The sequence below is a fragment of the Triticum urartu genome, chromosome 2A, assembly GCF_056163025.1.
Source record: "Triticum urartu cultivar PI428250 chromosome 2A, HENAU_Tu73, whole genome shotgun sequence".
Lineage (NCBI taxonomy): Eukaryota > Viridiplantae > Streptophyta > Magnoliopsida > Poales > Poaceae > Triticum > Triticum urartu.
Window position 1 is genome coordinate 764,386,660 of NC_141874.1, and position 26,227 is coordinate 764,412,886.

General features: G+C 45.8%; 1 protein-coding gene across 1 annotated transcript; it reads left to right on the forward strand.

Annotated features, from left to right (window-relative positions):
• Window positions 1–1,890: 1,890 nt before the first annotated feature.
• LOC125530569 (uncharacterized) lies at window positions 1,891–2,926 on the forward strand. Its single transcript, XM_048694948.2, has one exon. The coding sequence runs from the start codon at window positions 2,036–2,038 to the stop codon at window positions 2,711–2,713; it is 678 nt and encodes a 225-aa protein (XP_048550905.1). The 5' UTR covers window positions 1,891–2,035; the 3' UTR covers window positions 2,714–2,926.
• Window positions 2,927–26,227: the final 23,301 nt, after the last annotated feature.

Consider the following 26,227-nt stretch of genomic DNA (forward strand, 5'->3'; position numbering starts at 1 on the left):
TAATAACATGGACATCTATTTCAAATGCATATCGCATTTTTGTGCAAGAGGGTTACGAAAACCCACGAGAATCTACTGGATGAATTCTATGTGCCAATTGCCATTTAGCTAGCAAGCCCGTCGATGTTAAAGTTCCCCATGTTGTGCTTCCTGATATTGTATTTGAAGTAGTTCTTCGAATTCCTTATGATATGCGAAAAATGTTCTTGCTAATGGGAAAAAAGGATGGTTGAATGTAGGTGTTGTTCTTATCTCGCCCGAGGGATTCGAATCAGCTCCGCCCGACTGTATTTCCCTTGAGTTAAAAAAATAATAGGATATCTTGCTTTTCAGAGTTATCATCCTGATAGGAAAAATTCTTGTGATAGGCCCTATATTTCTTCTCCCTACGCTACTGATGAGGGACTACTATTCCTGCAGTATAGATACTGTTCATGTGTCTGTGCATTATTGGTTGATGTCGAGCGAAGAAAATAGAAGACTTTGTCCAGGACTATCGCTCACTCCCATCCACTTTGCATCATTGCGCATCTTGATCCACTTTGGAAAAACCCTTGGCACTGTGAGAAAAGAGAATCGTGACCCACCAAATGACGCTGATCCACAAGATGGCAAGGAGCCACTTGCCTCCTTGCCGCCGAGGACGCTGTGGGGCTAAGGACGGTGAGGCCATGCCTGTCTGGCATGAATAATTGGTCAGAACTCGCACTCATGTCGGCATCTTGTCATGGCATGCCAGTCTCCGATAGAGATCAGGGGAGGGACGAATTTTCTAGTATCTCTTTACAGTCCATGGGATGTACACAGATGCAACGCCATTAATGTTCTTTCACGGTCGCTGTTTTTTTTTCTAAGATCTGTTACAAAAATTTGTCCTATCAATATAATAAAAAATTACATTGAAGTTCTTGAGCCATCGAATGACCACTGCGTCACCATAACAAGCTACCGCCTACCGAGCATGCATATTAGAATTTTGCATGGTACTGTCACCACCCACGCCTCTAAGGGCTCCTTTGATTCAAAGGAATTGCATAGGATTTTTGGAGGATTTAAACTCTTAGGAATTTTTCCTGTGATGCTCGTTTGATTCGTAGGATTGGCATCTTTAGGAATTTTTTCATATGATCCATTTGTATTACATTTTGGAGGAAAATTTTCATCCACTCAAACCTCTTTGTAGAATTTCTTTGTTTTTCCTAATGCTATCAAACATTCTTTCAAATCATGTAGGATACTATGGGACATGTCACCCTATTCCTGCATTTTTCCTATTCCTTCATTTTGACAATCCTATGAATCAAAGAGGCCCTAACCGTACCCGTTAGTTAGGCTCTGGATCACATGGAACGTCAACAAAACCTATGAAACACAATCCAGAGATGTAGAATGGTCAAGGTATGCGTACTGGGTTAGTGAGATCAGAAGAATTTTGGTTCAAGAAAGAAACATTAGTCTAGCTAAGGTCGGCAATGTTTCATCCCAAGACATTGTGGTTTCTAATATGTGGAAATCGGAGAGACTGCTCTCTTTTTCAAAAAAGAAAAGGTCAGCAGGCACGCGAATGTGGCGAGTCACACCCTAGCTTGTATGGGTCACTCGCAACAGTGTCAAGCAGCTCCGAAATTCCCCTAGGGAGATAGCTAGCATTGCCGAATCTGAATGTAATCATCATGGTTGATCAATGAAAAGTCCCTTTCCAGCAAAAAAAAAGAACACATTGATGGATTTACCACAGCTTATCTTAGTTTACGAAGAGAAAAATATCGTTTGTGCAGTTCGTCGGGCTGGTTTTTTTTATCGAAAAAGGCTTTCGCCCCGCTTTATATTATAAAGCCAACCGCACAATAAACAGGCTGGTTTTCTTTCAAGATGACCATGATAGGGCGAACCAACTCCCCGATTTTCGCTCAATCATCAAGCGTCCAGACCCATATTAAGCATAATGCATGGATGGCCAAATTCACCAATCGAAGCTTCACAGCTTATTAAATGAGTAATTTTTGAGTGTTTGGGGGGGACTCGATCGACCGATATGGCAACAACAACATCCAGTTCCCGGTCCTCCCACAGGCTCCGCGATCTCTGCTGCGACCTGCAAGCGCAAAGGAATGCCTCGTCGCTGCTCAAAGGTCTGCTCTTCACCTTACCTGCCCTCGCCGTCCTTGCCGCCGGCGTGCTCCTTCTGCTACGCTTCGCCGTTGCCCCACAGATCAAGGCCTACGTCCAGGACGCCCGCCTCAGCAGCTTCGCCCCCGCAGGCGCACGGGCGTACAACATCTCCGTCTCGGTGGCCCTCACCGTTCGCAACCCCAACGGGGCCATGGCCATCAAGTACACCAAGCCTCTCGTGGCCACCTTCCTCTTCGACGACCGGCGCCTCTACAACGTCACCGTGGCGGACGAGGGGTATGACCACAAGCCGCTCAAGAGGGACCTGCACCTCCTACGCGGCGGCGGGGAGGTCCCCTACGTGCTCGACCCTGCAGCGGCCGAGTTGTTCAAGAAGCAGAACGCCACGGGCGTCTTCAAGGTGGAGATGCGCCTCTCCGTGGGGATCACGCTCGGCATCGGCAATAACCGTGGGCTGGAGCTTAGCTGCCCGCTCGCGCTGCGGCGCCCGCCACCGCCGGTGCCAGGCCCTGACCCTGATGACGTCGTGTTCCATGAGGTCGAGTGCATACCTGACAAGCCCAGGAAAATCGTCTTTTGACAAATGTATACTAGCACCTCATCTTTCTGAAAACATAAAGCGCTTGTAGTTTGCAACATTTATCTCCCTTTATTTACATAATGGAAGTAGCAATGAGGACCCGTCAAAAAGAGTACAATTGAGTGAGCTGTGGTGGTTGTTCGGTGCGTGGATCTTGATATAATTTTTATTATATTTAAGATGCTTTGTACTTTTGATGAACTTTTATAGTAGATCCGATCATTTTCAAAAGAAACATTTTCATAAAAAAATAGAAGAAATAAATGTTTACGAATTATCTTTTTGTTAAAAAAAACAGCCACATGTATAGCAGACGTAGTCAAGCTTACCCAAATTGAGCGTCACTGGTAGAAAAAGAGCCTATAGTCCCGGTTCGTAAGGGCCAGTGTTGGTACTAATGCCCCGACCCTTTAGTCCCGGTTCAATCCAAAACCGGGACTGATGGGCCTCCACGTGGGCAGTGCAGAGCCCAGGCAGGAGACCCTTTGGTCTCGATTGGTGGCACCAACCGGGACCAATAGGCATCCACGCGTCAGCATTTCTGTGGCTGGGGTTTTTATTTTTTATTTTTGAAAGGGGGGGGGGTTGGGGGTTTTGGGGGGTTAATTTAGGTGTTTCATATATTGTGTTAGCTAGCTATAATTAATAGAGAGAAGTGTCCTCTCTTACGTCCGTGCTTGGTCGACGCTACGTACTATACATACATATAGAGAGGACTAGACACGCTAGTTAGCTAGTAAGCAAACGAAGGAAACAGAAGATTGTCATGAACATATATGCATACAGAGAGAAGTGATGTCGACCACCTCTCCTTCTCCGAGAGATTGGTCGAACAACAAGTTCTCGTATATCTATCCGACACTACCGGCTACATATATACAATAATTATCTCTTACAAATATAATCATACGGACTCATGGTCCACATAGTATTCTCCGTCTTCAGCGATCACTTGGTCAAGAAAGAATGCCGCCAATTCCTCTTGAATTGCTCGCATGCGAGCTGGTGCTAGGAGTTCATCCCGCTTCCGAAACATCTAATTTGAAGAAATGTGGTCAATACATATATATATGAATGAATGAAACTCAATACAAATGATGGTAATAAAATAAAATTGTGAATGTTGTTATTTACGTACTTCATATTGTTCGTCAGAGTACCCGCCCCGCTCACAGGTCGTGTGGCGGATGGACTCGCAGACGTAGTATCCACAAAAATCATTCCCTTTTTCCTGCCACAACCACTTTACAAGAAATGGAGGTGAATCAAACTGATAAGCAAGAATGCTAAATGGTATTGATGAAACTAGCGCTTGAATCACTAGGAGATGCGCGGAACATGCTACTATAGTACTTACTTTGGGGTGTCTAAATTCCAGCTCCTTCGGCAGTCCCAGAACTTTTCTGGTGAATTTTCTCCAAACCCTGCCGGACAAAGAAAACAATTACTTGATATCAGGAAATGAACAAAGTTGCTGATATGGTGGATAATGATCGATTTAACTTACTTCTTGAGAATTTCAGTCATGTCCGCATACTCCTGGGGATCTTTTCGTTTAGAGTCCAAGACGGTTACTACTCCCTGCTCAAGCCTAATCTCTAGGAGAATATAGTGGAAACTGCACACGCATGCATAACTCATCAATTACATTACTATAACCTGGACTAATATATAAGGGAAACCGAATATGTACAAGACAGTAACACTCACTTGAAGTTGTAAGGAAAGAGTATTATATCTTTGTTTTCATTTTTTTGAATGATCGTAGTAAGTTGGCCTCGGTATCTCCGGGATGATGTTCAACCTCAGTTGCATCTATGAGATATGTGTTAACGAACCCAATATCACCGATTTGTCTTTTCTTCAATTCGGCGATCTTCATTCTGCATAATATAGTGAGGATAATTATAAATACATGCAATGAAAGAGATGAGCTATATAGAGAGACTTAATGACAGAAGTAGTAGTACTTACAGACAGTAGCAGGTGATCGTTGTTTTATCGAGGGCCAATTGATTGAAAAACTGATAGAATTCCTCAAATGGAATAGGCAACAGTTCAATTCCAACGAGATCATGCTCTGGTTTAACTCTCGCATACAAAGTACTCCTCCCCCCAGACTCTCTGCAGATTTTCAAGTACCAATCATGTAATCTTCGCATCATCGTTGTTAAAGATTTTTCATCTTTGACGAGAGGCTTCCTGTACTCGTATCTGTGTATCTGCACCTCCATGGTATCATAATGTACATCGTCGGGTAGGTAATCGTCAACATTGCCATAACCGAGCACCATCCTCGGATCGACGATGTCGCTAGGCACCTTGAGGGGGGGGCACGATTGCTTCGCTTGTTCGCCAAGCTGGGCAATTTGTTTCCCAGCTGCTCGTCGTTCTTTCAGCCTTTGATCACTGACTGTACTTCCCGACCGCTCCGCTTCGGCCCATGTCTTTGCAATAATGCGCTCATAGTTGCCTTTCGGCGGAGACTTGGGTGGTTTTGCCAGGGCAGCCAGAGTGCGCTTCACTTTCACCGGATCTACCTTCTCCTCCGGAGGTGGATGTCTCTTTGCTCTCAACCCTTGAAACCAGTCATCCACTTCGGTTCGCGCGATCTCGGCGTTCTCCTCCGGGGTCCTCTCATATGGTAACTTCTCTGGAGTCTTCAGAGAAGGATCGAATCTGTATGTCCTCCCGCCTCTGGTTGTACTGCTAGACGCCGACCGAGCAGACGGAACGGTTGTCTTCTTTACTTGCTTACGAGGCGGAGGAGAAGGACTACGACGCGCCGGAGCAGCTGGAGCGGCGGCAGGTCTCTTCCGCCCTTGCTGACGAGGCGGAGAAGGAGGAGGCTGGCTGCTCAGGCACGTCGGCGCAGGAGGAGAAGGAGGCGGAGTGCCGCCACGCGCCGGAGAAGGAGCCGGCCGAGGGCCCTGATCGTCACTCGCCGGAGGAGGAGGCGGTGGAGGAGGCGGAGTGCCCTGACTTGCCGGAGGAGGAGGAGGAGGCGGAGGCGTCCAGTTCGGAAGGTTGATGAGCTCCTTCCGCCATAGGCATGGAGTCTTCAGAGCAGACCCCAGCCAAGTCTCCTCTTCACCGGTAGGGTGGTCAAGCTGGAGGTCCTTAAATCCCTCCGTTATTTCATCCACCATCACCCTAGCATATCCTTCTGGAATCAGCTGGCAGTGAAAAGTTGCACCGGGTTCAGTAGGATAAACAGAGCCAACAGCCGCCTTGACCTTCAAATTCATCCATTGCGTCATAAGGTGGCAATTTTGAGACTCCGTGATAGCATCCACGGGATAGCTGGCAGGAGCCATCAAGGCATGCTCCGGCTGAAGCAGCTCGGTGGAAGCCACGCTGCTTCTGCGCTGAGATGGCAGGGTAGCTTCGGGGGAGGCTTCGGCAGTACGTTTGCTGCGATTTGCTTCTCGTTCCTCTATCGCGTCTACCCTTGCTTGCAGCGCCTGCATTTGGGTCTGCTGCACTTTTTTCCTCCTCTCATGGGATTTGTAACTGCCTGCGTCCGGAAACCCAACCTTCCACGGAATGGAGCCTGGCGTGCCTCGTGTCCGTCCAGGGTGCTCAGGATTCCCGAGGGCCATTGTGAGCTCGTCGTTCTCTCTGTCTGGAAAGAACTTCCCTTGCTGTGCTGCTTCGATATACTGCTTAAGCTTCCTGACTGGTATGTCCATTTGATCGTTCGTCCAAATGCACTTCCCTGTTACAGGGTCCAAGGTTCCGGCAGCCCCGAAGAACCAAGTCCGGCAACGGTCTGGCCAGCTAATTGTCTCTGGTTCGATCCCTTTATGAACCAGATCATTCTCAGTCTTGGCCCACTTAGGCCGGGCTACGAGGTAGCCACCTGACCCCATGCGATGGTGAAGCATCTTCTTCGCAGCATTTTGCTTGTTTGTCGCCGACATCTTCTTACTCTTTTCCGATGTCATGTGGGCCACAAATGCGGGCCAGTGATCTCTGATCTTCTCATATCTGCCCTTGAATTCTGGTGTCTCATTATTTTCGACAAACTTATTCAGCTCTTTCTTCCACCTCCTGAATAGTTCTGCCATCCTCTTAAGAGCAAAAGACTTGATTAATTTCTCTTTAATTGGGTTCTCTGGATTATCCTCTAGCGGTAGGGTGAAATTTGACTTCAGCTCAGTCCAAAGATCATTTTTCTGCATATCATTGACATAAGACACCTCAGGTCTTCTGTAGCCGGCTTAAACCATTGCTGGATGCTTATCAGGATCTTGTCCCTAACCAGAACCCCGCACTGAGCAACAAATGCGCTCTTTGTTCGGAGGGGTTCAATCGGTTGGCCGTCGGGCGCGATTGCTATGATCCCAAACTTTTCATCCGAGCTCAACTTTTCCTTCGGGCCTCGTCTCTTTACCGAAGTTGTGCTCGATCCGGAGGGCTAGAAAAAAGAACAAAGACTTAATTAATATGTGTACGTACCAAAACAATGAATGCATCAATCAGCTAGTCAGCACAGGCTTAACTAATATATATATACCTGGCCGGACTCGGTTCGGTCACCGGAGCCGTCATCACGGTCTCCTTCTTGCACCGGCATTGGGTCACCGGAGCCGTCCTCATGTTCTTCTTCTTGCACCGGCATTAGGTCACTGTAGCCAGCTTGTTCACCCTCTCCTTCCAGACCATCAGTTTCATTGAGAAACAACGAGACGGCATCACTTCCTTCTGCGATTATGTCCCTCAACAACGCTTCTTTTGCTTCGTCTAGGGAGGTGTCCATAGTTTCTACAAATATTTACAACATGGCAATTATTATTCAAACAAGACAGATGGATATATTAGTGCCAAACGTAGAACTAGCTACCTAATCATAGTTAGCTATCGGGAGGGGGTATATATCGACAACGACGACACTACATCTATGTCCCTCGACGACCCTCGTTCCCGATAAAAAAAGAGGAAGAAGAAGAAAAAAAAGAGGATAAGAAAGAATAGAGGAGAAGAATGAAGGAAATATGCCCTAGAGGCAATAATAAAGTTATTATTTATTTCCTTATATCATGATAAATGTTTATTATTCATGCTAGAATTGTATTAACCGGAAACATAATACATGTGTGAATACATAGACAAACTTAGTGTCACTAGTATACCTCTACTTGACTAGCTCGTTAATCAAAGATGGTTATGTTTCCTAACCATGAACAAAGAGTTGTTATTTGATTAATGGGATCACATCATTAGTTGAATGATCTGATTGATATGACCCATTCCATTAGCTTAGCACCCGATCGTTTAGTATGTTGCTATTGCTTTCTTCATGACTTATACATGTTCCTATGACTATGAGATTATGCAACTCCCGTTTGCCGGAGGAACACTTTGTGTGCTACCAAACGTCACAACGTAACTGGGTGATTATAAAGGAGCATTACAGGTGTCTCCAAAGGTACATGTTGGGTTGGCGTATTTCGAGATTAGGATTTGTCACTCCGAATGTCGGAGAGGTATCTCTGGGCCCTCTCGGTAATGCACATCACTTAAGCCTTGCGAGCATTGCAACTAATGAGTTAGTTGCGAGATGATGTATTACGGAACGAGTAAAGAGACTTGCCGGTAACGAGATTGAACTAGGTATTGGATACCGACGATCGAATCTCGGGCAAGTAACATACCGATGACAAAGGGAACAACGTATGTTGTTATGCAGTCTGACCGATAAAGATCTTCGTAGAATATGTAGGAGCCAATATGGGCATCCAGGTCCCGCTATTGGTTATTGACTGGAGATGTGTCTCAGTCATGTCTACATTGTTCTCGAACCGTAGGGTCCGCACGCTTAACGTTACGATGACAGTTATTATGAGTTTATGCATTTTGATGTACCGAAGTTAGTTCGGAGTCCCGGATGTGATCACGGACATGACGAGGAGTCTCTAAATGGTCGAGACATAAAGATTGATATATTGGAAGCCTATATTTGGATATCGGAAGTGTTCCGGGTGAAATCGGGATTTTACCGGAGTACCGAGAGGTTACCAGAACCCTACGGGAGCCATATGGGCCTTAATGGGCTTTAGTGGAAAGGAGAAAGGGGCAGCCCAAGGTGGCCGTGCGCCTCCCCCCTCCCCTAGTCCTATTAGGACTAGGAGAGGTGGCCGGCCCCCCTCTCTCTCTTTGCCCCTCGGGGAATCCTAGTCCAACTAGGATTGGGAGGGGGAGTCCTACTCCCGGTAGGAGTAGGACTCCTCCTGCGCTCTCCTCCTGGCCGGCGGCCCCCTCCCCCTTGGCTCCTTTATATACGGAGGCAGGGGGCACCTCTAGACACACAAGTTGATCATTGAGATCGTTCCTTAGCCGTGTGCGGTGCCCCCTGCCACCATATTCCACCTCGATCATATCGTTGTAGTGCTTAGGCGAAGCCCTGCGTCGGTAGAACATCAAGATCGTCACCACGCCGTCGTGCTGACGGAACTCCTCCCCGACGCTTTGCTGGATCGGAGCCCGGGGATCGTCATCGAGCTGTACGTGTGCTAAGAACTCGGAGGTGCCGGAGTAACGGTGCTTGGATCGGTCGGATCAGGAAGACGTACGACTACTTCCTCTATGTTGTGTCAACGCTTCCGCAGTCAGTCTGCGTGGGTACGTAGACAACACTCTCCCCTCTCGTTGCTGTGCATCACCATGATCTTGCGTATGCGTAGGAAATTTTTTGAAATTACTACGCTCCCCAACAGTGGCATCCGAGCCTGGTTTTTATGTTTATGTTATATGCACGAGTAGAACACAAGTGAGTTGTAGGAGATATAAGTCATACTGCCTACCAGCATGTCATACTTTGGTTCGGCGGCATTGTTGGACGAGACGACCCGGACCGACATTACGCGTACGCTTACGCGAGACCGGTTCTCCCGACGTGCTTTGCACATAGGTGGCTTGCGGGCGACAGTCTCTCCAACTTTAGTTGAACCAAGTGTGGCTACGCCCGGTCCTTGCGAAGGTTAAAACGGAGTCAAATTGACAAACTATCGTTGTGGTTTTGATGCGTAGGTGAGATTGGTTCTTACTTAAGCTCGTAGCAGCCACGTAAAACTTGCAACAACAAAGTAGAGGACGTCTAACTTGTTTTTGCAGGGCGTGTTGTGATGTGATATGGCCAAGACATGATGCTAAATTTTATTGTATGAGATGATCATGTTTTGTAACCGAGTTATCGGCAACTGGTAGGAGCCATATGGTTGTCGCTTTATTGTATGCAATGCAATCGCGCTGTAATGCTTTACTTTATCACTAAGCGGTAGCGATAGTCGTGGAAGCATAAGATTGGCGAGACGACAACGATGCTACGATAGAGATCAAGGTGTCGCGCTGGTGACGATGGTGATCATGACGGTGCTTCGGAGATGGAGATCACAGGCACAAGATGATGATGGCCATATCATATCACTTATATTGATTGCATGTGATGTTTATCTCTTATGCATCTTATCTTGCTTTGATTGACGGTAGCATTATAAGATGATCTCTCACTAATTATCAAGAAGTGTTCTCCCTGAGTATGCACCGTTGTGAAAGTTCTTCGTGCTGAGACACCACGTGATGATCGGGTGTGATAGGCTCTACGTTCAAATACAAAGGGTGCAAAACAGTTGCACACGTGGAGTACTCAGGTTATACTTGACGAGCCAAGCATATACATATATGTCCTCGGAACACGGAGACCGAAAGGTCGAGCGTGAATCATATAGTAGATAAGATCAACATAGTGATGTTCACCAATCAAACTACTCCATCTCACGTGATGATCGGACATGGTTTAGTTGATTTGGATCACGTGATCACTTAGAGGATTAGAGGGATGTCTATCTAAATGGGAGTTCTTAAGTAATATGATTAAACTGAACTTAAATTTATCATGAACTTAGTCCTGGTAGTATTTTGCAAATTATGTTGTAGATCAATAGCTCGCGTTGTTGCTTCCCTGTGTTTATTTTGATATGTTCCTAGAGAAAGTTGTGTTGAAAGATGTTAGTAGCAATGATGCGGATTGGATCCGTGATCTGAGGTTTATCCTCATTGCTGCACAGAAAAATTATGTCCTTGATGCACCACTAGGTGACAGACCTATTGCAGGAGCAGATGTAGACGTTATGAAACGTTTGGCTAGCTCAATATGATGACTACTTGATAGTTTAGTGCACCATGCTTAACGGCTTAGAATCGGGACTTCAAAGACGTTTTGAACGTCATGGACCATATGAGATGTTCCAGGTATTGAAGTTAATATTTCAAGCAAATACCCGAGATGAGAGATATGAAGTCTCCAACAAGTTCTATAGCTAAAAGATGGAGGAGAATCGCTCAATTAGTGAGCATGTGCTCAGATTGTCTGGGTACTACAATCGCTTGAATCAAGTGGGAGTTAATCTTCCAGATAAGATAGTGATTGACAGAATTCTCTAGTCACCATCACCAAGTTAGTAGAACTTCGTGATGAACTATAATATGCAAGGGATAACGGAAACAACTCCCAAGCTCTTCGTGATGCTGAAATCAACGAAGGTAGAAATCAAGAAAAACATCAAGTGTTGATGGTTGACAAGATCACTAGTTTCAAGAAAATGGGAAAGGGAAGAAGGGGAACTTCAAGAAGAACGGCAAGCAAGTTGCTGCTCAAGTGAAGAAGCCCAAGTCTAGTCCTAAGCCTGAGACTAAGTGCTTCTACTGCAAAGGGACTGGTCACTGAAAGCGGAACTACCCCAAGTGATTGGCGGATAAGAAGGATGGCAAAGTGAACATAAGTATATTTGATATACATGTTATTGATGTGTACTTTACTAGTGTTTATAGCAACCCCTCAGTATTTGATACTGGTTCAGTTGCTAAGAGTAGTAACTCGAAACGGGAGTTGCAGAATAAACAGAAACTAGTAAAAGTCGAGGTGACGATGTGTGTTGGAAGTAGTTCCAAGATTGATATGATCATCATCGCACTCTCCCTATACTTTCAGGATTAGTGTTGAAACTAAATAAGTGTTATTTGGTGTTTGCGTTGAGCATGAATATGATTTGATCATGTTTATTGCAATATGATTATTCATTTAAGTTAGAGAACAATTGTTGTTCTGTTTACATGAATAAAACCTTATATGGTTACACACCCAATGAAAATGGTTCATTGGATCTCGATCATAGTGATACACATATTCATAATATTGAAACCAAAAAGATGCAAAGTTAATAATGATAAGTGCAACTTATTTGTGGCACTGCCGTTTAGGTCATATTGGTGTAAAGCGCATGAAGAAACTCCATGCTGATGGGCTTTTTGAATCACTTGATTATGAATCACTTGATGCTTGCGAACCATGCCTCATGGGCAGGATGACTAAGACTCCGTTCGCCGGAACAATAGAGCAAGCAACTAACTTATTGGAAATAATACATACTGATGTATGCGATCCGATGAGTGTTGAGGCTCGTGGCAAGTATCATTATTTTCTGACCTTCACAGATGATTTGAGCAGATATGGGTATATCTACTTGATGAAACACAAGTCTGAAACATTTGAAAAGTTCAAAGAATTTCAGAGTGAAGTGGAGAATCATCGTAACAAGAAAATAAAAGTTTCTACGATATGATCGCAGAGGTAAAATATTTGAGTTACGAGTTTGGCCTTCAGTTAAAACAATGTGAAATAGTTTCACTACTCACGCCACCTGGAACACCACAGTGTAATGGTGTGTCCGAACATCGTAACCGTACTTTATTAGATATGGTGCAATCTATGATGTCTCTTGCCGATTTACCACTATCGTTTTGGGGTTATGCATTAGAGACAGCTGCATTCATGTTAAATATGGCACCATCTAAATCCGTTGAGACGACACTATATGAACTATGGTTTAGCAAGAAACCAAAGTTGTCATTCTTAAAAAGTGTGGGGTTGTGATGCTTATGTGAAAAAGTTTCGTCCTGATAAGCTCAAACCCAAATCAGAAAAATATGTCTTCATAGGATACCCAAAAGTTACTGTTGGGTACACCTTCTATCACAGATCCGAAGGCAAGACTTTTCTTGCTAAATTCGGAAACTTTCTAGAGAAGGAGTTTCTCTTGAAAGAAGTGAGTGGGAGGAAAGTAGAACTTGATGAGGTAACTGTACCTCCTCCCTTATTGGAAAGTAGTACATCACAGAAACCGATTTCTGTGACACCTACACCAATTAGTGAGGAAGCTAATGATGATGATCATGAAACTTCAGATCAAGTTACTACCGAATCTCGTAGGTAAACTAGAGTGAGATCCGCACCAGAGTGGTACGGTAATCCTGTTCTGGAAGTCATGTTACTAGACCATGACGAACTTGCGAACTATGAGGAAGCGATGATGAGCCCAGATTCTGCAAAATGGTTTGAGGCCATGAAATCTGAGATATGATCCATGTATGAGAACAAAGTATGGACTTTGATGGATTTGCCCGATGATCGGCAAGCCATAGAAAATAAATGGATCTTCAAGAGGAAGACGGACGCTGATAGTAGTGTTACTATCTACAAAGCTAGAATTGTCGCAAAGGGTTTTCGACAAGTTCAAGGTGTTGACTACGATGAGATTTTCTCACTCATATCTATGCTTAAGTCTGTCCGAATCATGTTAGCAATTGCCGCATTTTATGAAATCTGGCAAATGGATAAACAAAACTGCATTCCTTAATGGATTTAAAGAAGAGTTGTATATGATGCAACCAGAAGGTTTTGTCAATCCTAAAGGTGCTAACAAAATATGCAAGCTCCAACGATCCATCTATGGACTGGTGCAAGCATCTCGGAGTTGGAACATACGCTTTGATAAGTTGATCAAAGCATATAGTTTTATACAGACTTGCGGTGAAGCCTGTATTTACAAGAAAGTGAGTGGGAGCACTACAGCATTTCTGATAAGTATATGTGTATGACATATTGTTGATCGGAAATAATGTAGAATTATTCTGCAAAGCATAAAGGAATGTTTGAAAGGATTTTTCAAAGAAAGACCTCGGTGAAGCTGCTTACATATTGAGTATCAAGATCTATAGAGATAGATCAAGACGCTTGATAAGTTTTTTCAATGAGTACATACCTTGACAAGATTTTGAAGTAGTTCAAAATGGAACAGTCAAAGAAAAAGTTTCTTGCCTATGTTACAAGGTGTGAAGTTGAGTAAGACTCAAATCCTGACCACGGCAGAAGATAGAAAGAGAATGAAAGTCATTCCCTATGCCTCAGTCATAGGTTCTATAAAGTATGCCATGCTGTGTACCAGATCTATTGTATACCCTACACTGATTTTGGCAAGGGAGTACAATAGTGATCTAGGAGTAGATCACTGGACAGCGGTCAAAATTATCCTTAGTGGAATAAGGATATGTTTCTCGATTATGGAAGTGAAAAAAAGGTTCGTCGTAAAGGGTTACGCCGATGCAAGTTTTTGACACTAATCTAGATGACTCTAAGTCTCAATCTGGATACATATTGAAAGTGGGAGCAATTAGCTAGAGTAGCTCCATGCAGAGCGTTGTTGACATAGAAATTTGCAAAATACATGCGGATCTGAATGTGGCAGGCCCGTTGATTAAGATTCTCTCACAAGCAAAACATGATCACACCTTAGTACTCTTTGGGTGTTAATCACATAGCGATGTGAACTAGATTACTGAATCTAGTAAACCCTTTGGGTGTTGGTCGCATGGCGATGTGAACTGTGGGTGTTAATCACATGATGATGTGAACTATCGATGTTAATCACATGGTGATGTGATCTAGATTATTGACTCTAGTGCAAGTGGGAGACTGAAGGAAATATGCCCTAGAGGCAATAATAAAGTTATTATTTATTTCCTTATATCATGATAAATGTTTATTATTCATGCTAGAATTGTATTACCCGGAAACATAATACATGTGTGAATACATAGACAAACTTAGTGTCACTAGTATACCTCTACTTGACTAGCTCGTTAATCAAAGATGGTTATGTTTCCTAACCATGAACAAAGAGTTGTTATTTGATTAACGGGATCACATCATTAGTTGAATGATCTGATTGACATGACCCATTCCATTAGCTTAGCACCCGATCGTTTAGTATGTTGCTATTGCTTTCTTCATGACTTATACATGTTCCTATGACTATGAGATTATGCAACTCCCGTTTGCCGGAGGAACACTTTGTGTGCTACCAAACGTCACAACGTAACTGGGTGATTATAAAGGAGCTCTACAGGTGTCTCCAAAGGTACATGTTGGGTTGGCGTATTTCGAGATTAGGATTTGTCACTCCGAATGTCGGAGAGGTATCTCTGGGCCCTCTCGGTAATGCACATCACTTAAGCCTTGCGAGCATTGCAACTAATGAGTTAGTTGCGAGATGATGTATTACGGAACGAGTAAAGAGACTTGCCTATAACGAGATTGAACTAGGTATTGGATACCGACGATCGAATCTCGGGCAAGTAACATACCGATGACAAAGGGAACAACATATGTTGTTATGTGGTCTGACCGATAAAGATCTTCGTAGAATATGTAGGAGCCAATATGGGCATCCAGGTCCCGCTATTGGTTATTGACCGGAGATGTGTCTCAGTCATGTCTACATTGTTCTCGAACCGTAGGGTCCACACGCTTAACGTTACGATGACAGTTATTATGAGTTTATGCATTTTGATGTACCGAAGTTAGTTCGGAGTCCCGGATGTGATCACGGACATGACGAGGAGTCTCTAAATGGTCGAGACATAAAGATTGATATATTGGAAGCCTATATTTGGATATCGGAAGTGTTCCGGGTGAAATCGGGATTTTACCGGAGTACCGGGAGGTTACCAGAATCCCACGGGAGCCATATGGGCCTTAATGGGCTTTAGTGGAAAGGAGAAAGGGGCAGCCCAAGGTGGCCGCGCGCCTCCCCCTCCCCTAGTCCTATTAGGACTAGGAGAGGTGGCCGGCCCCCCTCTCTCTCTTTCCCCCTCGGGGAATCCTAGTCCAACTAGGATTGGGGGGGGGAGTCCTACTCCAGGTAGGAGTAGGACTCCTCCTGCGCCCTCCTCCTGGCCGGCGGCCCCCTCCCCCTTGGCTCCTTTATATACGGAGGCAGGGGGCACCTCTAGACACACAAGTTGATCATTGAGATTGTTCCTTAGCCGTGTGCGGTGCCCCCTGCCACCATATTCCACCTCGATCATATCGTTGTAGTGCTTAGGCGAAGCCCTGTGTCGGTAGAACATCAATATCGTCACCACGCCGTCGTGCTGACGGAACTCCTCCCCGACGCTTTGCTGGATCGTAGCCCGGGGATCGTCATCGAGCTGTACGTGTGCTAAGAACTCGGAGGTGCCGGAGTAACGGTGCTTGGATCGGTCGGATCGGGAAGACGTACGACTACTTCCTCTATGTTGTGTCAACGCTTCCGCAGTCGGTCTGCGTGGGTACGTAGACAACACTCTCCCCTCTCGTTGCTGTGCATCACCATGATCTTGCGTGTGCGTAGGAAATTTTTTGAAATTACTACGTTCCCCAACAAAGAACTCCTCTATTCTTTCTTTTCTTCTTTTTTTTTCTTCTTCCTCTTCTTTTTTTATCCTCTTCTTCCTCTCATGTTCGAGAGCATCGCCGAGGGGTCGGGAGGTTGCGTAGTGTCAAAGGATTCAACAAAACCATGTCTTCATCATTAGGCTAAAGTAACATGTGCATGATGGTACAAAGCTCTTCAAAGTTGTTCTGGAATGGAGTCCCAGATAGGATAATTCGCTTTTTGGTACAAAGTTCAGCAAGAGCCTTCCGAATATCGCTATTTGGAAGGCCTTTGCTGAATTCGTACCAAAAGGCGGATTATCCTATCCGGGACTCCATTCCAGAACAACTTTGCAGAACTTCGTACCAACATGCCCTGGTTACTTCCGGCTAATGATGAAGGCATGGATTTCTTCAATACTTTGACACTAGGAAACCTCTCTCGACCCCTCGGCGATCCTCGACCCCTCGAACCCTCGACGACCCTGGAACCCTCGACCCCTCGGCGATCCTCTTCTTCCTCTCATGTTCGAGAGGATCGCCGAGGGGTCGGGAGGTTGCGTAGTGTCAAAGGATTCAACAAAACCATGTCTTCATCATTAGGCGAAAGTAACATGTGCATGATGGTACGAAGCTCTTCAAAGTTGTTCTGGAACGGAGTCCCAGATAGGATAATTCGCTTTTTGGTACAAAGTTCAGCAAGAGCCTTCCGAATATCGCTATTTGGAAGGCCTTTGCTGAATTCGTACCAAAAGGCGGATTATCCTATCCGGGACTCCATTCCAGAACAACTTTGCAGAACTTCGTACCAACATGCCCTGGTTACTTCCGACTAATGATGAAGGCATGGATTTCTTCAATACTTTGACACTAGGAAACCTCTCTCGACCCCTCGGCGATCCTCGACCCCTCGAACCCTCGACGACCCTGGAACCCTCGACCCCTCGGCGATCCTCTTCTTCCTCTCATGTTCGAGAGGATCGCCGAGGGGTCGGGAGGTTGCGTAGTGTCAAAGGACTCAACAAAACCATGTCTTCATCATTAGGCGAAAGTAACATGTGCATGATGGTACAAAGCTCTTCAAAGTTGTCCTGGAACGGAGTCCCAGATAGGATAATTCGCTTTTTGGTACAAAGTTCAGCAAGAGCCTTCCGAATATCGCTATTTGGAAGGCCATTGCTGAATTCATACCAAAAGGAGGATTATCCAATCCGGGACTCCATTCCAGAACAACTTTGCAGAACTTCGTACCAACATGCCCTGGTTACTTCCGGCTAATGATGAAGGCATGGATTTCTTCAATACTTTGACACTAGGAAACCTCTCTCGACCCCTCGGCGATCCTTGACCCCTCGAACCCTCGACGACCCTGGAACCCTCGACCCCTAGAAGACCCTGGAACCCTCGACCCTCGACCCTATAGAACCCTCGAACCCTCGACCTGAAACCCTCGACCCTTGACCTCTCGACGACCCTCGTCCCTGATAACATTTTTTTTCTCCCCTCGACACCTCTCGACCTCTCGTCCCACTCTCGACCCCTCATCATCATCTATCACCCCCCTCGTTTTCTTTAGCATATATCCATGAAGAAAAAAGAAGTCTTCCTCTTCTTATTTTCCTTTTTCCACTCCTTCCTTTTCTTCTTCTTCTTCCTTCTTCCTTCTTCCTCTTTTCTTCCTTTTCCTTATTTTACTTTTTCCTCTACACTAACCTAATTAAAATGCACTAACCTAAAATCGATATCTACTAACAAACTAAATAAAAAATTAATACATATATTAAAAAACATATATAAACAAAAGAATGCTATGAACATTATATTCATACATACATATATAGCCACATCCATTCATCATATAGCTATAAACAAAAAAATTAATACATATATGAAAAAACATACATAAAAAAATGCTATGAAAAGTGCCTCGACGGCGGCGGCTCACAAGGGGGGCGGCCGGCGAGGGCGACGGCGGCGGCGGCGATGGCGTCGGCGACGACCACGGCGCTGGCGGGGGCGGGCGGCGGGCGGCGTCGGGGCAGTGCCTGGCGGCGACGGGGCAGGGGCGACGAGGACGGCGGGCTCGGGGCAGCACGGGGCGCGGGCGACGGCGGGGGCGCGGGCGACGATGGGGCGGCGCGGGGCGCGGGCGACGACGGGGGCTGCGACGACGAGGAGCAGGGCGTCGGGGCAGAGGGCAGCGTCAGCGGCGGGGAGAATGAGGAACTGAATGAAATTTTTGACAAGTGTTGTATATATAGCAAGAGCATTGGTCCCGGTTCGTGAAACCAACCGGGACTAATGCCCCCCTTTAGTCCCGGTTGGAGCCACCAACCGGGACCAAAGGCATCTTTTCAACAGCCCAAAGGGCGGGAAGCGGCGGCCTTTGGTCCCGGTTGGTGGCACCAACCGGGACTAAAGGGGGGGCATTAGTCCCGGGTCGTAGCACCAACCGGGACTAATGCCGCCCTTTAGCCCCGGTTGGTGCCACCAATCGGGACCAAAGGCCTGTGCTGCCCCGAACCCAAATATTTAGTCCCACCTCGCTAGTTGAGAGGGAGGCGCACCTGTTTATAAGGTGCGGTGCGCCTTCCCTCTCGAGCTCCTCTCTAAAGCAGGCTTTCGGGCCTAACACTGCAATATGTGCATGTGGGCCTACTGGGCCTCCCGCGGGCCTGAATCCTGGCCCAATGTAGGGTTTCTAGTCGTATTCAGGCCGTGGGGGCCTACTAGGTGGCACTTTTTTGTTTTTTTTGTTTCTACTTAGAACTGAATACTTATAGTTTTGTAGTGATTTCTTTTTTATTTTAGGTCACAAAAATTATAAACTTTCTATTAGTGCCATTAGTTTTAAAATTTGAATAGTTCAAATTTGATTTTTTTTAAATTTGTGTGAATCACTAGTTTATGAATAACTTTACTATAAAAAATTATTTTTGAGTCAATCTTTTTCCTGCTATTTAATATTACTGTGTTTTATCATTATACTCAATTTGGTAATTTTAGTTAGTCATAACAAATATTATAGGGGTGAGCCCTATTTTCTTCCAGTTTTTTTGTTTTGTTTTCTGCATTATTTATTTCCTTTTGTTTTTTGCTTTATTTTTTAATTCTTTTTGCTTTTAGTTTTAGAAAAATTATAAACTTTCTGTTAGTGCCATTAGTTTTCAAATTTGAAAACACTTTTTTAGTTTTTTTTGTTTTCTTTGTTGCTTTATTTATTTTATTTTGTTTCTACTTACAACAAAATACTTATTGTTGCTATTTTTATTTTTTTTCCAGTTTTTTTTGTTTTGTTTTCTGTATTATTTATTTTCTTTTGTTTTTTGCTTTATTTTTTAATTCTTTTTGCTTTTAGGTCAGCAAAATTATAAACTTTCTGTTACTGTCATTAGTTTTAGAAAAAATATAAACTTTCTGTTAGTGCCATTAGTTTTCAAATTTGAATAGTTAAAATTTGAACATAGATGCACCTACAGTGAAAATTCCACCTAAATTCATAGTTTTCAAATGAACTCTGAAAAAGTTGGCATAGCATACTCGTCTGTTACAAATTTGGCATGGTATCATCATAATAGTTGCGGGAGAAAGTCTTCACTTTTTTTTCGCTTGTGTCATTTGCTTATTGCACCGTAACCATGGATAATCTTCATTTTTTATCAGGATGCTTGGGTCAGCCTTGACATTGAAGGGAGGAATTTCATGAAACTTTTCATAATCTTCAGACATGTCTGTCTTGCCGTCCACTCCCAGGATGTCCCTTTTTCCTGAAAGAACTATGTGGCGCTTTGGCTCATCGTATGATGTATTCGCTTCCTTATCTTTTCTTTTTCTCGGTTTGGTAGACATGTCCTTCACATAGATAACATGTGCCACATCATTGGCTAGGACGAACGGTTTGTCAGTGTACCCAAGATTTTTCAGATCCACTGTTGTCATTCCATACTGTGGGTCTACCTGTACCCCGCCGCCTAACAGATTGGCCCATTTGCACTTAAACAAAGGGACCTTAAAATCAGGTCCGTAGTCAAGTTCCCATATGTCCACTATGTAACCATAATATATATCCTTTCCGCTCTCAGTTGCTGCATCAAAGCGGACACCGTTGTTTTGGTTGGTGCTCTTTTGATCTTGGGCGATCGTGTAAAATGTATTTCCATTTATCTCGTATCCTTTGTAAGTCAATACAGTCAAAGATGGTCCCCTGGACAACAAGTACAACTCATCACAAACAGTGTTGTCACCTCTGAGACGTGTTTCCAACCAACTGCTAAAAGTCCTGATGTGTTCACATGTAATCCAGTCGTCGCACTACTCCAGGTGTTTGGAGCGCAGACTGTTCTTGTGTTCATCGACATACGGGGTCACCAAGGTAGAGTTCTGTAGAACTGTGTAGTGTGCTTGAGACCAAGAATATCCGTCCCTGCATATTATTGAGTCTCTTCCAAGAGTGCCTTTTCCAGTCAGTCTCCCCTCATACCGTGATTTAGGGAGACCTATCTTGTTAAGGCCAGGAATGAAGTCAACACAAAACCCGATAACATCCTCTGTTTGATGGCCCATGGAGATGCTTCCTTCTGGCCTAGCGCGATTACGGACATATTTCTTTAGGACTCCCATGAACCTCTCAAAGGGGAACATATTGTGTAGAAATACGGCCCCCGGGATGACAATCTCGTCGACTAGATGAACTAGGACGTGCGTCATGATATTGAAGAAGGATGGTGGGAACACCAGCTCGAAACTGACAAGACATTGCGCCACATCACTCCTTAGCCTTGGTACGATTTTTGGATCGATCACCTTCTGAGAGATTGCATTGAGGAATGCACATAGCTTCACAATGGCTAATCGGACGTTTTCCGGTAGAAGCCCCCTCAATGCAACCGGAAGCAGTTGCGTCATAATCACGTGGCAGTCATGAGACTTTAGGTTCTGAAACTTTTTCTCTGGCATATTTATTATTCCCTTTATATTCGACGAGAAGCCAGTCGTGACCTTCATACTGAGCAGGCATTCAAAGAAGATTTCTTTCTCTTCTTTCGTAAGAGCGTAGCTGGCAGGACCTTTATACTGCTTCGGAGGCATGCCGTCTTTTTCGTGCAAACGTTGCAGGTCCTCCCGTGCCTTAGGTGTATCTTTTATCTTCCCATACACGCCCAAGAAGCCTAGCAGGTTCACGCAAAGGTTCTTCGTCACGTGCATCACGTCAATTGAGGAGCGGACCTCTAGGTCTTTCCAGTAGGGTAGGTCCCAAAATATAGATTTCTTCTTCCACATGGGTGCGTGTCCCTCAGCGTCATTCGGAACAGCTAGTCCACCGAGACCCTTTCCAAAGATTACGTAGTGTAAATCATTGACCATAGCAAGCACGTGATCACCGGTGCGCATGGCGGGCTTCTTCCGGTGATCTGCCTCGCCTTTGAAATGCTTGCCTTTCTTTCGACATTGATAGTTGGTCGGAAGAAATCGATGATGGCCCAGGTACACATTCTTCCTGCATTTGTCCAGGTATATACTTTCAGTGTCATCTAAACAGTGCGTGCATGCGTGGTATCCTTTGTTTGTCTGTCCTGAAAGGTTACTGAGAGCGGGCCAATCGTTGATGGTCACGAACAGCAACGCCTTAAGGTTAAATTCCTCCTGTCTGTGCTCATCCCACGTACGTACACCGTTTTCATTCCACAGCTGTAAAAGTTCTTCAACTAATGGCCTTAGGTACACATCAATTTCGTTGCCGGGTTGCTTAGGGCCTTGGATGAGAACTGGCATCATAATGAACTTCCGCTTCATGCACATCCAAGGAGGAAGGTTATACATACATAGAGTCATGGGCCAGGTGCTGTGATTGCTGCTCTGCTCCCCGAAAGGATTAATGCCATCCGCGCTTAAAGCAAACCATACATTCCTTGGGTCCTTTGCAAACTCATCCCAGTACTTTCTCTCGATTTTTCTCCACTGCGACCCGTCAGCGCGTGCTCTCAACTTCCCATCTTTCTTTCGGTTCTCACTGTGCCATCGCATCAACTTGGCATGCTCTTCGTTTTTGAACAGACGTTTCAACCGTGGTATTATAGGAGCATACCACATCACCTTCGCAGGAACCCTCTTCCTGGGGGGCTCGCCGTCAACATCACCAGGGTCATCTCGTCTGATCTTATACCGCAATGCACCGCATACCGGGCATGCATTCAGATCCTTGTATGCACCGCGGTAGAGGATGCAGTCATTAGGGCATGCATGTATCTTCTCCACCTCCAATCCTAGAGGGCATACGACCTTCTTTGTTGCGTATGTACTGTCGGGCAATTCGTTATCCTTTGGAAGCTTCTTCTTCAATATTTTCAGTAGCTTCTCAAATCCTTTGTCAGCCACTGCATTCTCTGCCTTCCACTGCAGCAATTCTAGTACGGTACCGAGCTTTGTGTTGCCATCTTCGCAATTGGGGTATAACCCTTTTTTGTGATCCTCTAACATGCGATCGAACTTCAGCTTCTCCTTTTGACTAATGCATTGCGTCCTTGCATCGACAATGACCCGGCGGAGATCGTCATCATCGGGCACATCGTCTGGTTCCTCTTGATCTTCAGCAGCTTCACCCGTTGCAGCATCATTGGGCACATCGTCTGGTTCCTCTTGATCTTCACCAGCTCCCCCCGTTGCAGCATCACCGTATTCAGGGGGCACATAGTTGTCATCGTAGTCTTCTTCTTCGCCGTCTTCCATCATAACCCCTATTTCTCCGTGCCTCGTCCAAACATTATAGTGTGGCATGAAACCCTTGTAAAGCAGGTGGGAGTGAAGGATTTTCCGGTTAGAGTAAGACCTCGTATTCCCACATTCAGTGCATGGACAACACATAAAACCATTCTGCTTGTTTGCCTCAGCCGCATCGAGAAACTCATGCACGCCCTTAATGTACTCGCGGGTGTGTCTGTCACCGTACATCCATTGCCGGTTCATCTGCGTGCATTATATATAATTAAGTGTCCAAATTAATAGAAGTTCATCATCATATTAAAACCAAAGTGCATACATAGTTCTCATCTAACAACATATAGCTCTCCAGAGCATCTAATTAATTAAACCATACACTGAAACTATGTAAAACATTTCAATGCGAAAACAAATGCGATCATAATCGCAACCAAGGTAACAATTGATCCAACGGCATCATGATACCAAGCCTCGGTATGAATGGCATATTTTCTAATCTTTCTAATCTTCAAGCGCATTGCATCCATCTTGATCTTGTGATCATCGACGACATCCGCAACATGCAACTCCAATATCATCTTCTCCTCCTCAATTTTTTTATTTTTTCCTTCAACAAATTGTTTTCTTCTTCAACTAAATTTAACCTCTCGACAATAGGGTCGATTGGCATTTTCGATTCACATACATCCTAGATAAATAAAATCTATGTCACGTTGGTCGGCATAATTTTCATAAACAATAAATAAACCAATAGTTATAAAGATAATATACATACCACATCCGAATCATAGACAGGACGAGGGCCGACGGGGGCGGATACCAAAACCATCGCACTATATAAGATGCAATAATAAATGTAAGAAAATGATACAGGTATCTATCTAAACATACAAGTAAGAATATTTTTCTTTCAGAAAGAAGATAAGAACAAGAGGCTCACCACGGTGGTGTCGGTGATGAGATCGGCGCGGGTGATCGATGACGGTGAAGATGGGGATGGGGCGTGACGGACCGCTAAATCTAGACAAATCTCGAGGAAAATGGAGCTTGGAGGTCGAGCTTCGAGAGGAGAAAGCGTAAGTAGTGTGGCTCGGGCATTCCATCAAACACCTCATGTGCATAGGAGGTGAGCTAGAGCACCACAAAGCCCTCTCCCCCTCGGCCAGAAAAAACAGAGCATTGTGCTCTGCTCTTGCGCGAGGGGGTATATATAGGCACCTCATTGGTCCCGGTTGGTGACATGAGCCGGGACTAAAGGGGAGCCTTTGGTCCCGGTTCAAGCCACCAACCGGGACCAATGGTGGTGGGCCAGGAGCGAGGGCCATTGGTCCTGGCTCATGCCACCAACCGGGACCAAAAGGTCCAGATGAACCGGGACCAATGGCCCACGTGGCCCGGCCGGCCCCCTGGGCTCACGAACCGGGACCAATGCCCACATTGGTCCCGGTTCTAGACTGAACCGGGACTAATGGGCTGGCCCGGCCTGGACCAAAGCCCTGTTTTCTACTAGTGCGTCTCCAGTAGCTCCCCAATAATTCCATTCCCAATAGAATGTTACTTAGGGTGTCTCCACCGCTAACCCTTAAATTGCCCGCACCCATCCGTACCGAGCGATGTGGACCCGTTTTACCATCCAACACGGTCCTCCATCGATCCGCAGACCGGTCTGACATCTGTTTTCCCATAAATAGGAGGAAAATAAAGGGGCTTTACAGGTGTCCGAACCCCTGTCACACACACCTTCGACAACCCGGTCCAACCCGAAAACCCTCCCGCCGAACAAAACCTCTTGCACGAATGCCCATCAGCGTCGCTCCAGAGTGGACGTGACTTGGCGGCATTGATGTCGATCAGAGTGACATGAGCGGACGAGTGGATAGCGCCGCTTTCAATGCACACATGCCGACCGAGAAGCTTACTCTGGCCGCTGTGCCACATTGTAGCCGACTTCCAGTCCCTTCGCCTGCCCGTCACGCCTATTTAAGTTGTGCTCCGGCGCAGTCCAAACCTCTCCTCTCTCCGGGCCTGTCCGCTCCCACCCTCTTCGATCCTCTCCGCACCACCTTCTTCGATCCTCACTGCTCTGGCACCGGCAACACCATCGTCTCTACACCATGCCCAAGTCGTGATTCTCGGCCCCGGTAGGCGACGACATCGGATCTTGGTGCCACCGTCGTCGATCTCCGGGGCCATCTTCCTCAACGGCCAATGGCTCCTCCAAAAATAAGGAGATCGTCATCTCCTCCGGCGACGAGGAGGACCAAGCCCGTAGCAGCAGTCGTGCCTCCTATCGGAGGCCGCGGCCACGGACGAAGAGTTATTTCGGCAGATTGAACTGTTGACGAAGCGGTCGCTGCATACAGAAATGTGGTCCGGTGCCGCCCTCGTCGCCTCCAGCACGTGTGAAGAAGGAACCACACTCGCTGCCACGCTGCCGCATCAAGCAGGAACCATCGTCGCATCTCTGTCCTATCAAGCAGGAGCCGCCATATCCCCCACACACAACCTCGGCGTCCAAATCGGGTGCCACGTGAAGGAGAAGCTGCTCTCGCTGACGCACAGCCTTTACGACCAGATAAACGAGCCAGCGCCGCCGCCTCGCCACAACTGGCACAATAAGGTCGTCAAGTTGGAGCTACCGCTGGCGGTCGCGAAGGCATGCGGCGCATCCTGCACTACCTCGGGGCCGCATCAAAACATCATTGTCCTAGGCCACCATATCGGCAGGGGAGTGGGCGGCCAGGGAGGCAGGAGAGGCGCGCCACTCCACGTCCGCCAAGTCCGACGAGGCGCCGACCTTGGTCCATGAGGATGTCGCGCTAACGCATCGGCCCGCGACCAATCGCTCACCATTGCAAAGACGGCCGCGCGACAATTTATTGCCGAAGAAGAAGCTGTTGGAGATGCTCACCATATTTTGCACAATGAGTGACTAATGGATGAAGTGACGCAAAGCTTCTGTCGTTTTCGGTGACAAGAGCTAAAAGGCATGCTCTATAGGATGACGATTTGACCTGCGATGTTGTATGTCGCTGAATGTTGGCCAACTAAAAGATGGCATGTCTAACAGTTAGGTGTAGCATATATGTACATGTTGAGATGGACATGTAACCACACAAGAAAAGATCAGGTCTGAAATAAAGATATACATCATAAAGTTGGTGTAGTGCTGACCGAAGAGAAGCTTGTCCAACATCGTTTGAGATGATTTGTGCATATACAAGACACGTCTTCAGAAGTGCCAATGCATAGCTAGCGGATGG

What these genes read in the sequence shown, in the direction of transcription:
- LOC125530569 (XM_048694948.2), top strand. Translation starts at nt 2,036, where the DNA reads ATGGCAACAACAACATCCAGTTCCCGGTCCTCCCACAGGCTCCGCGAT.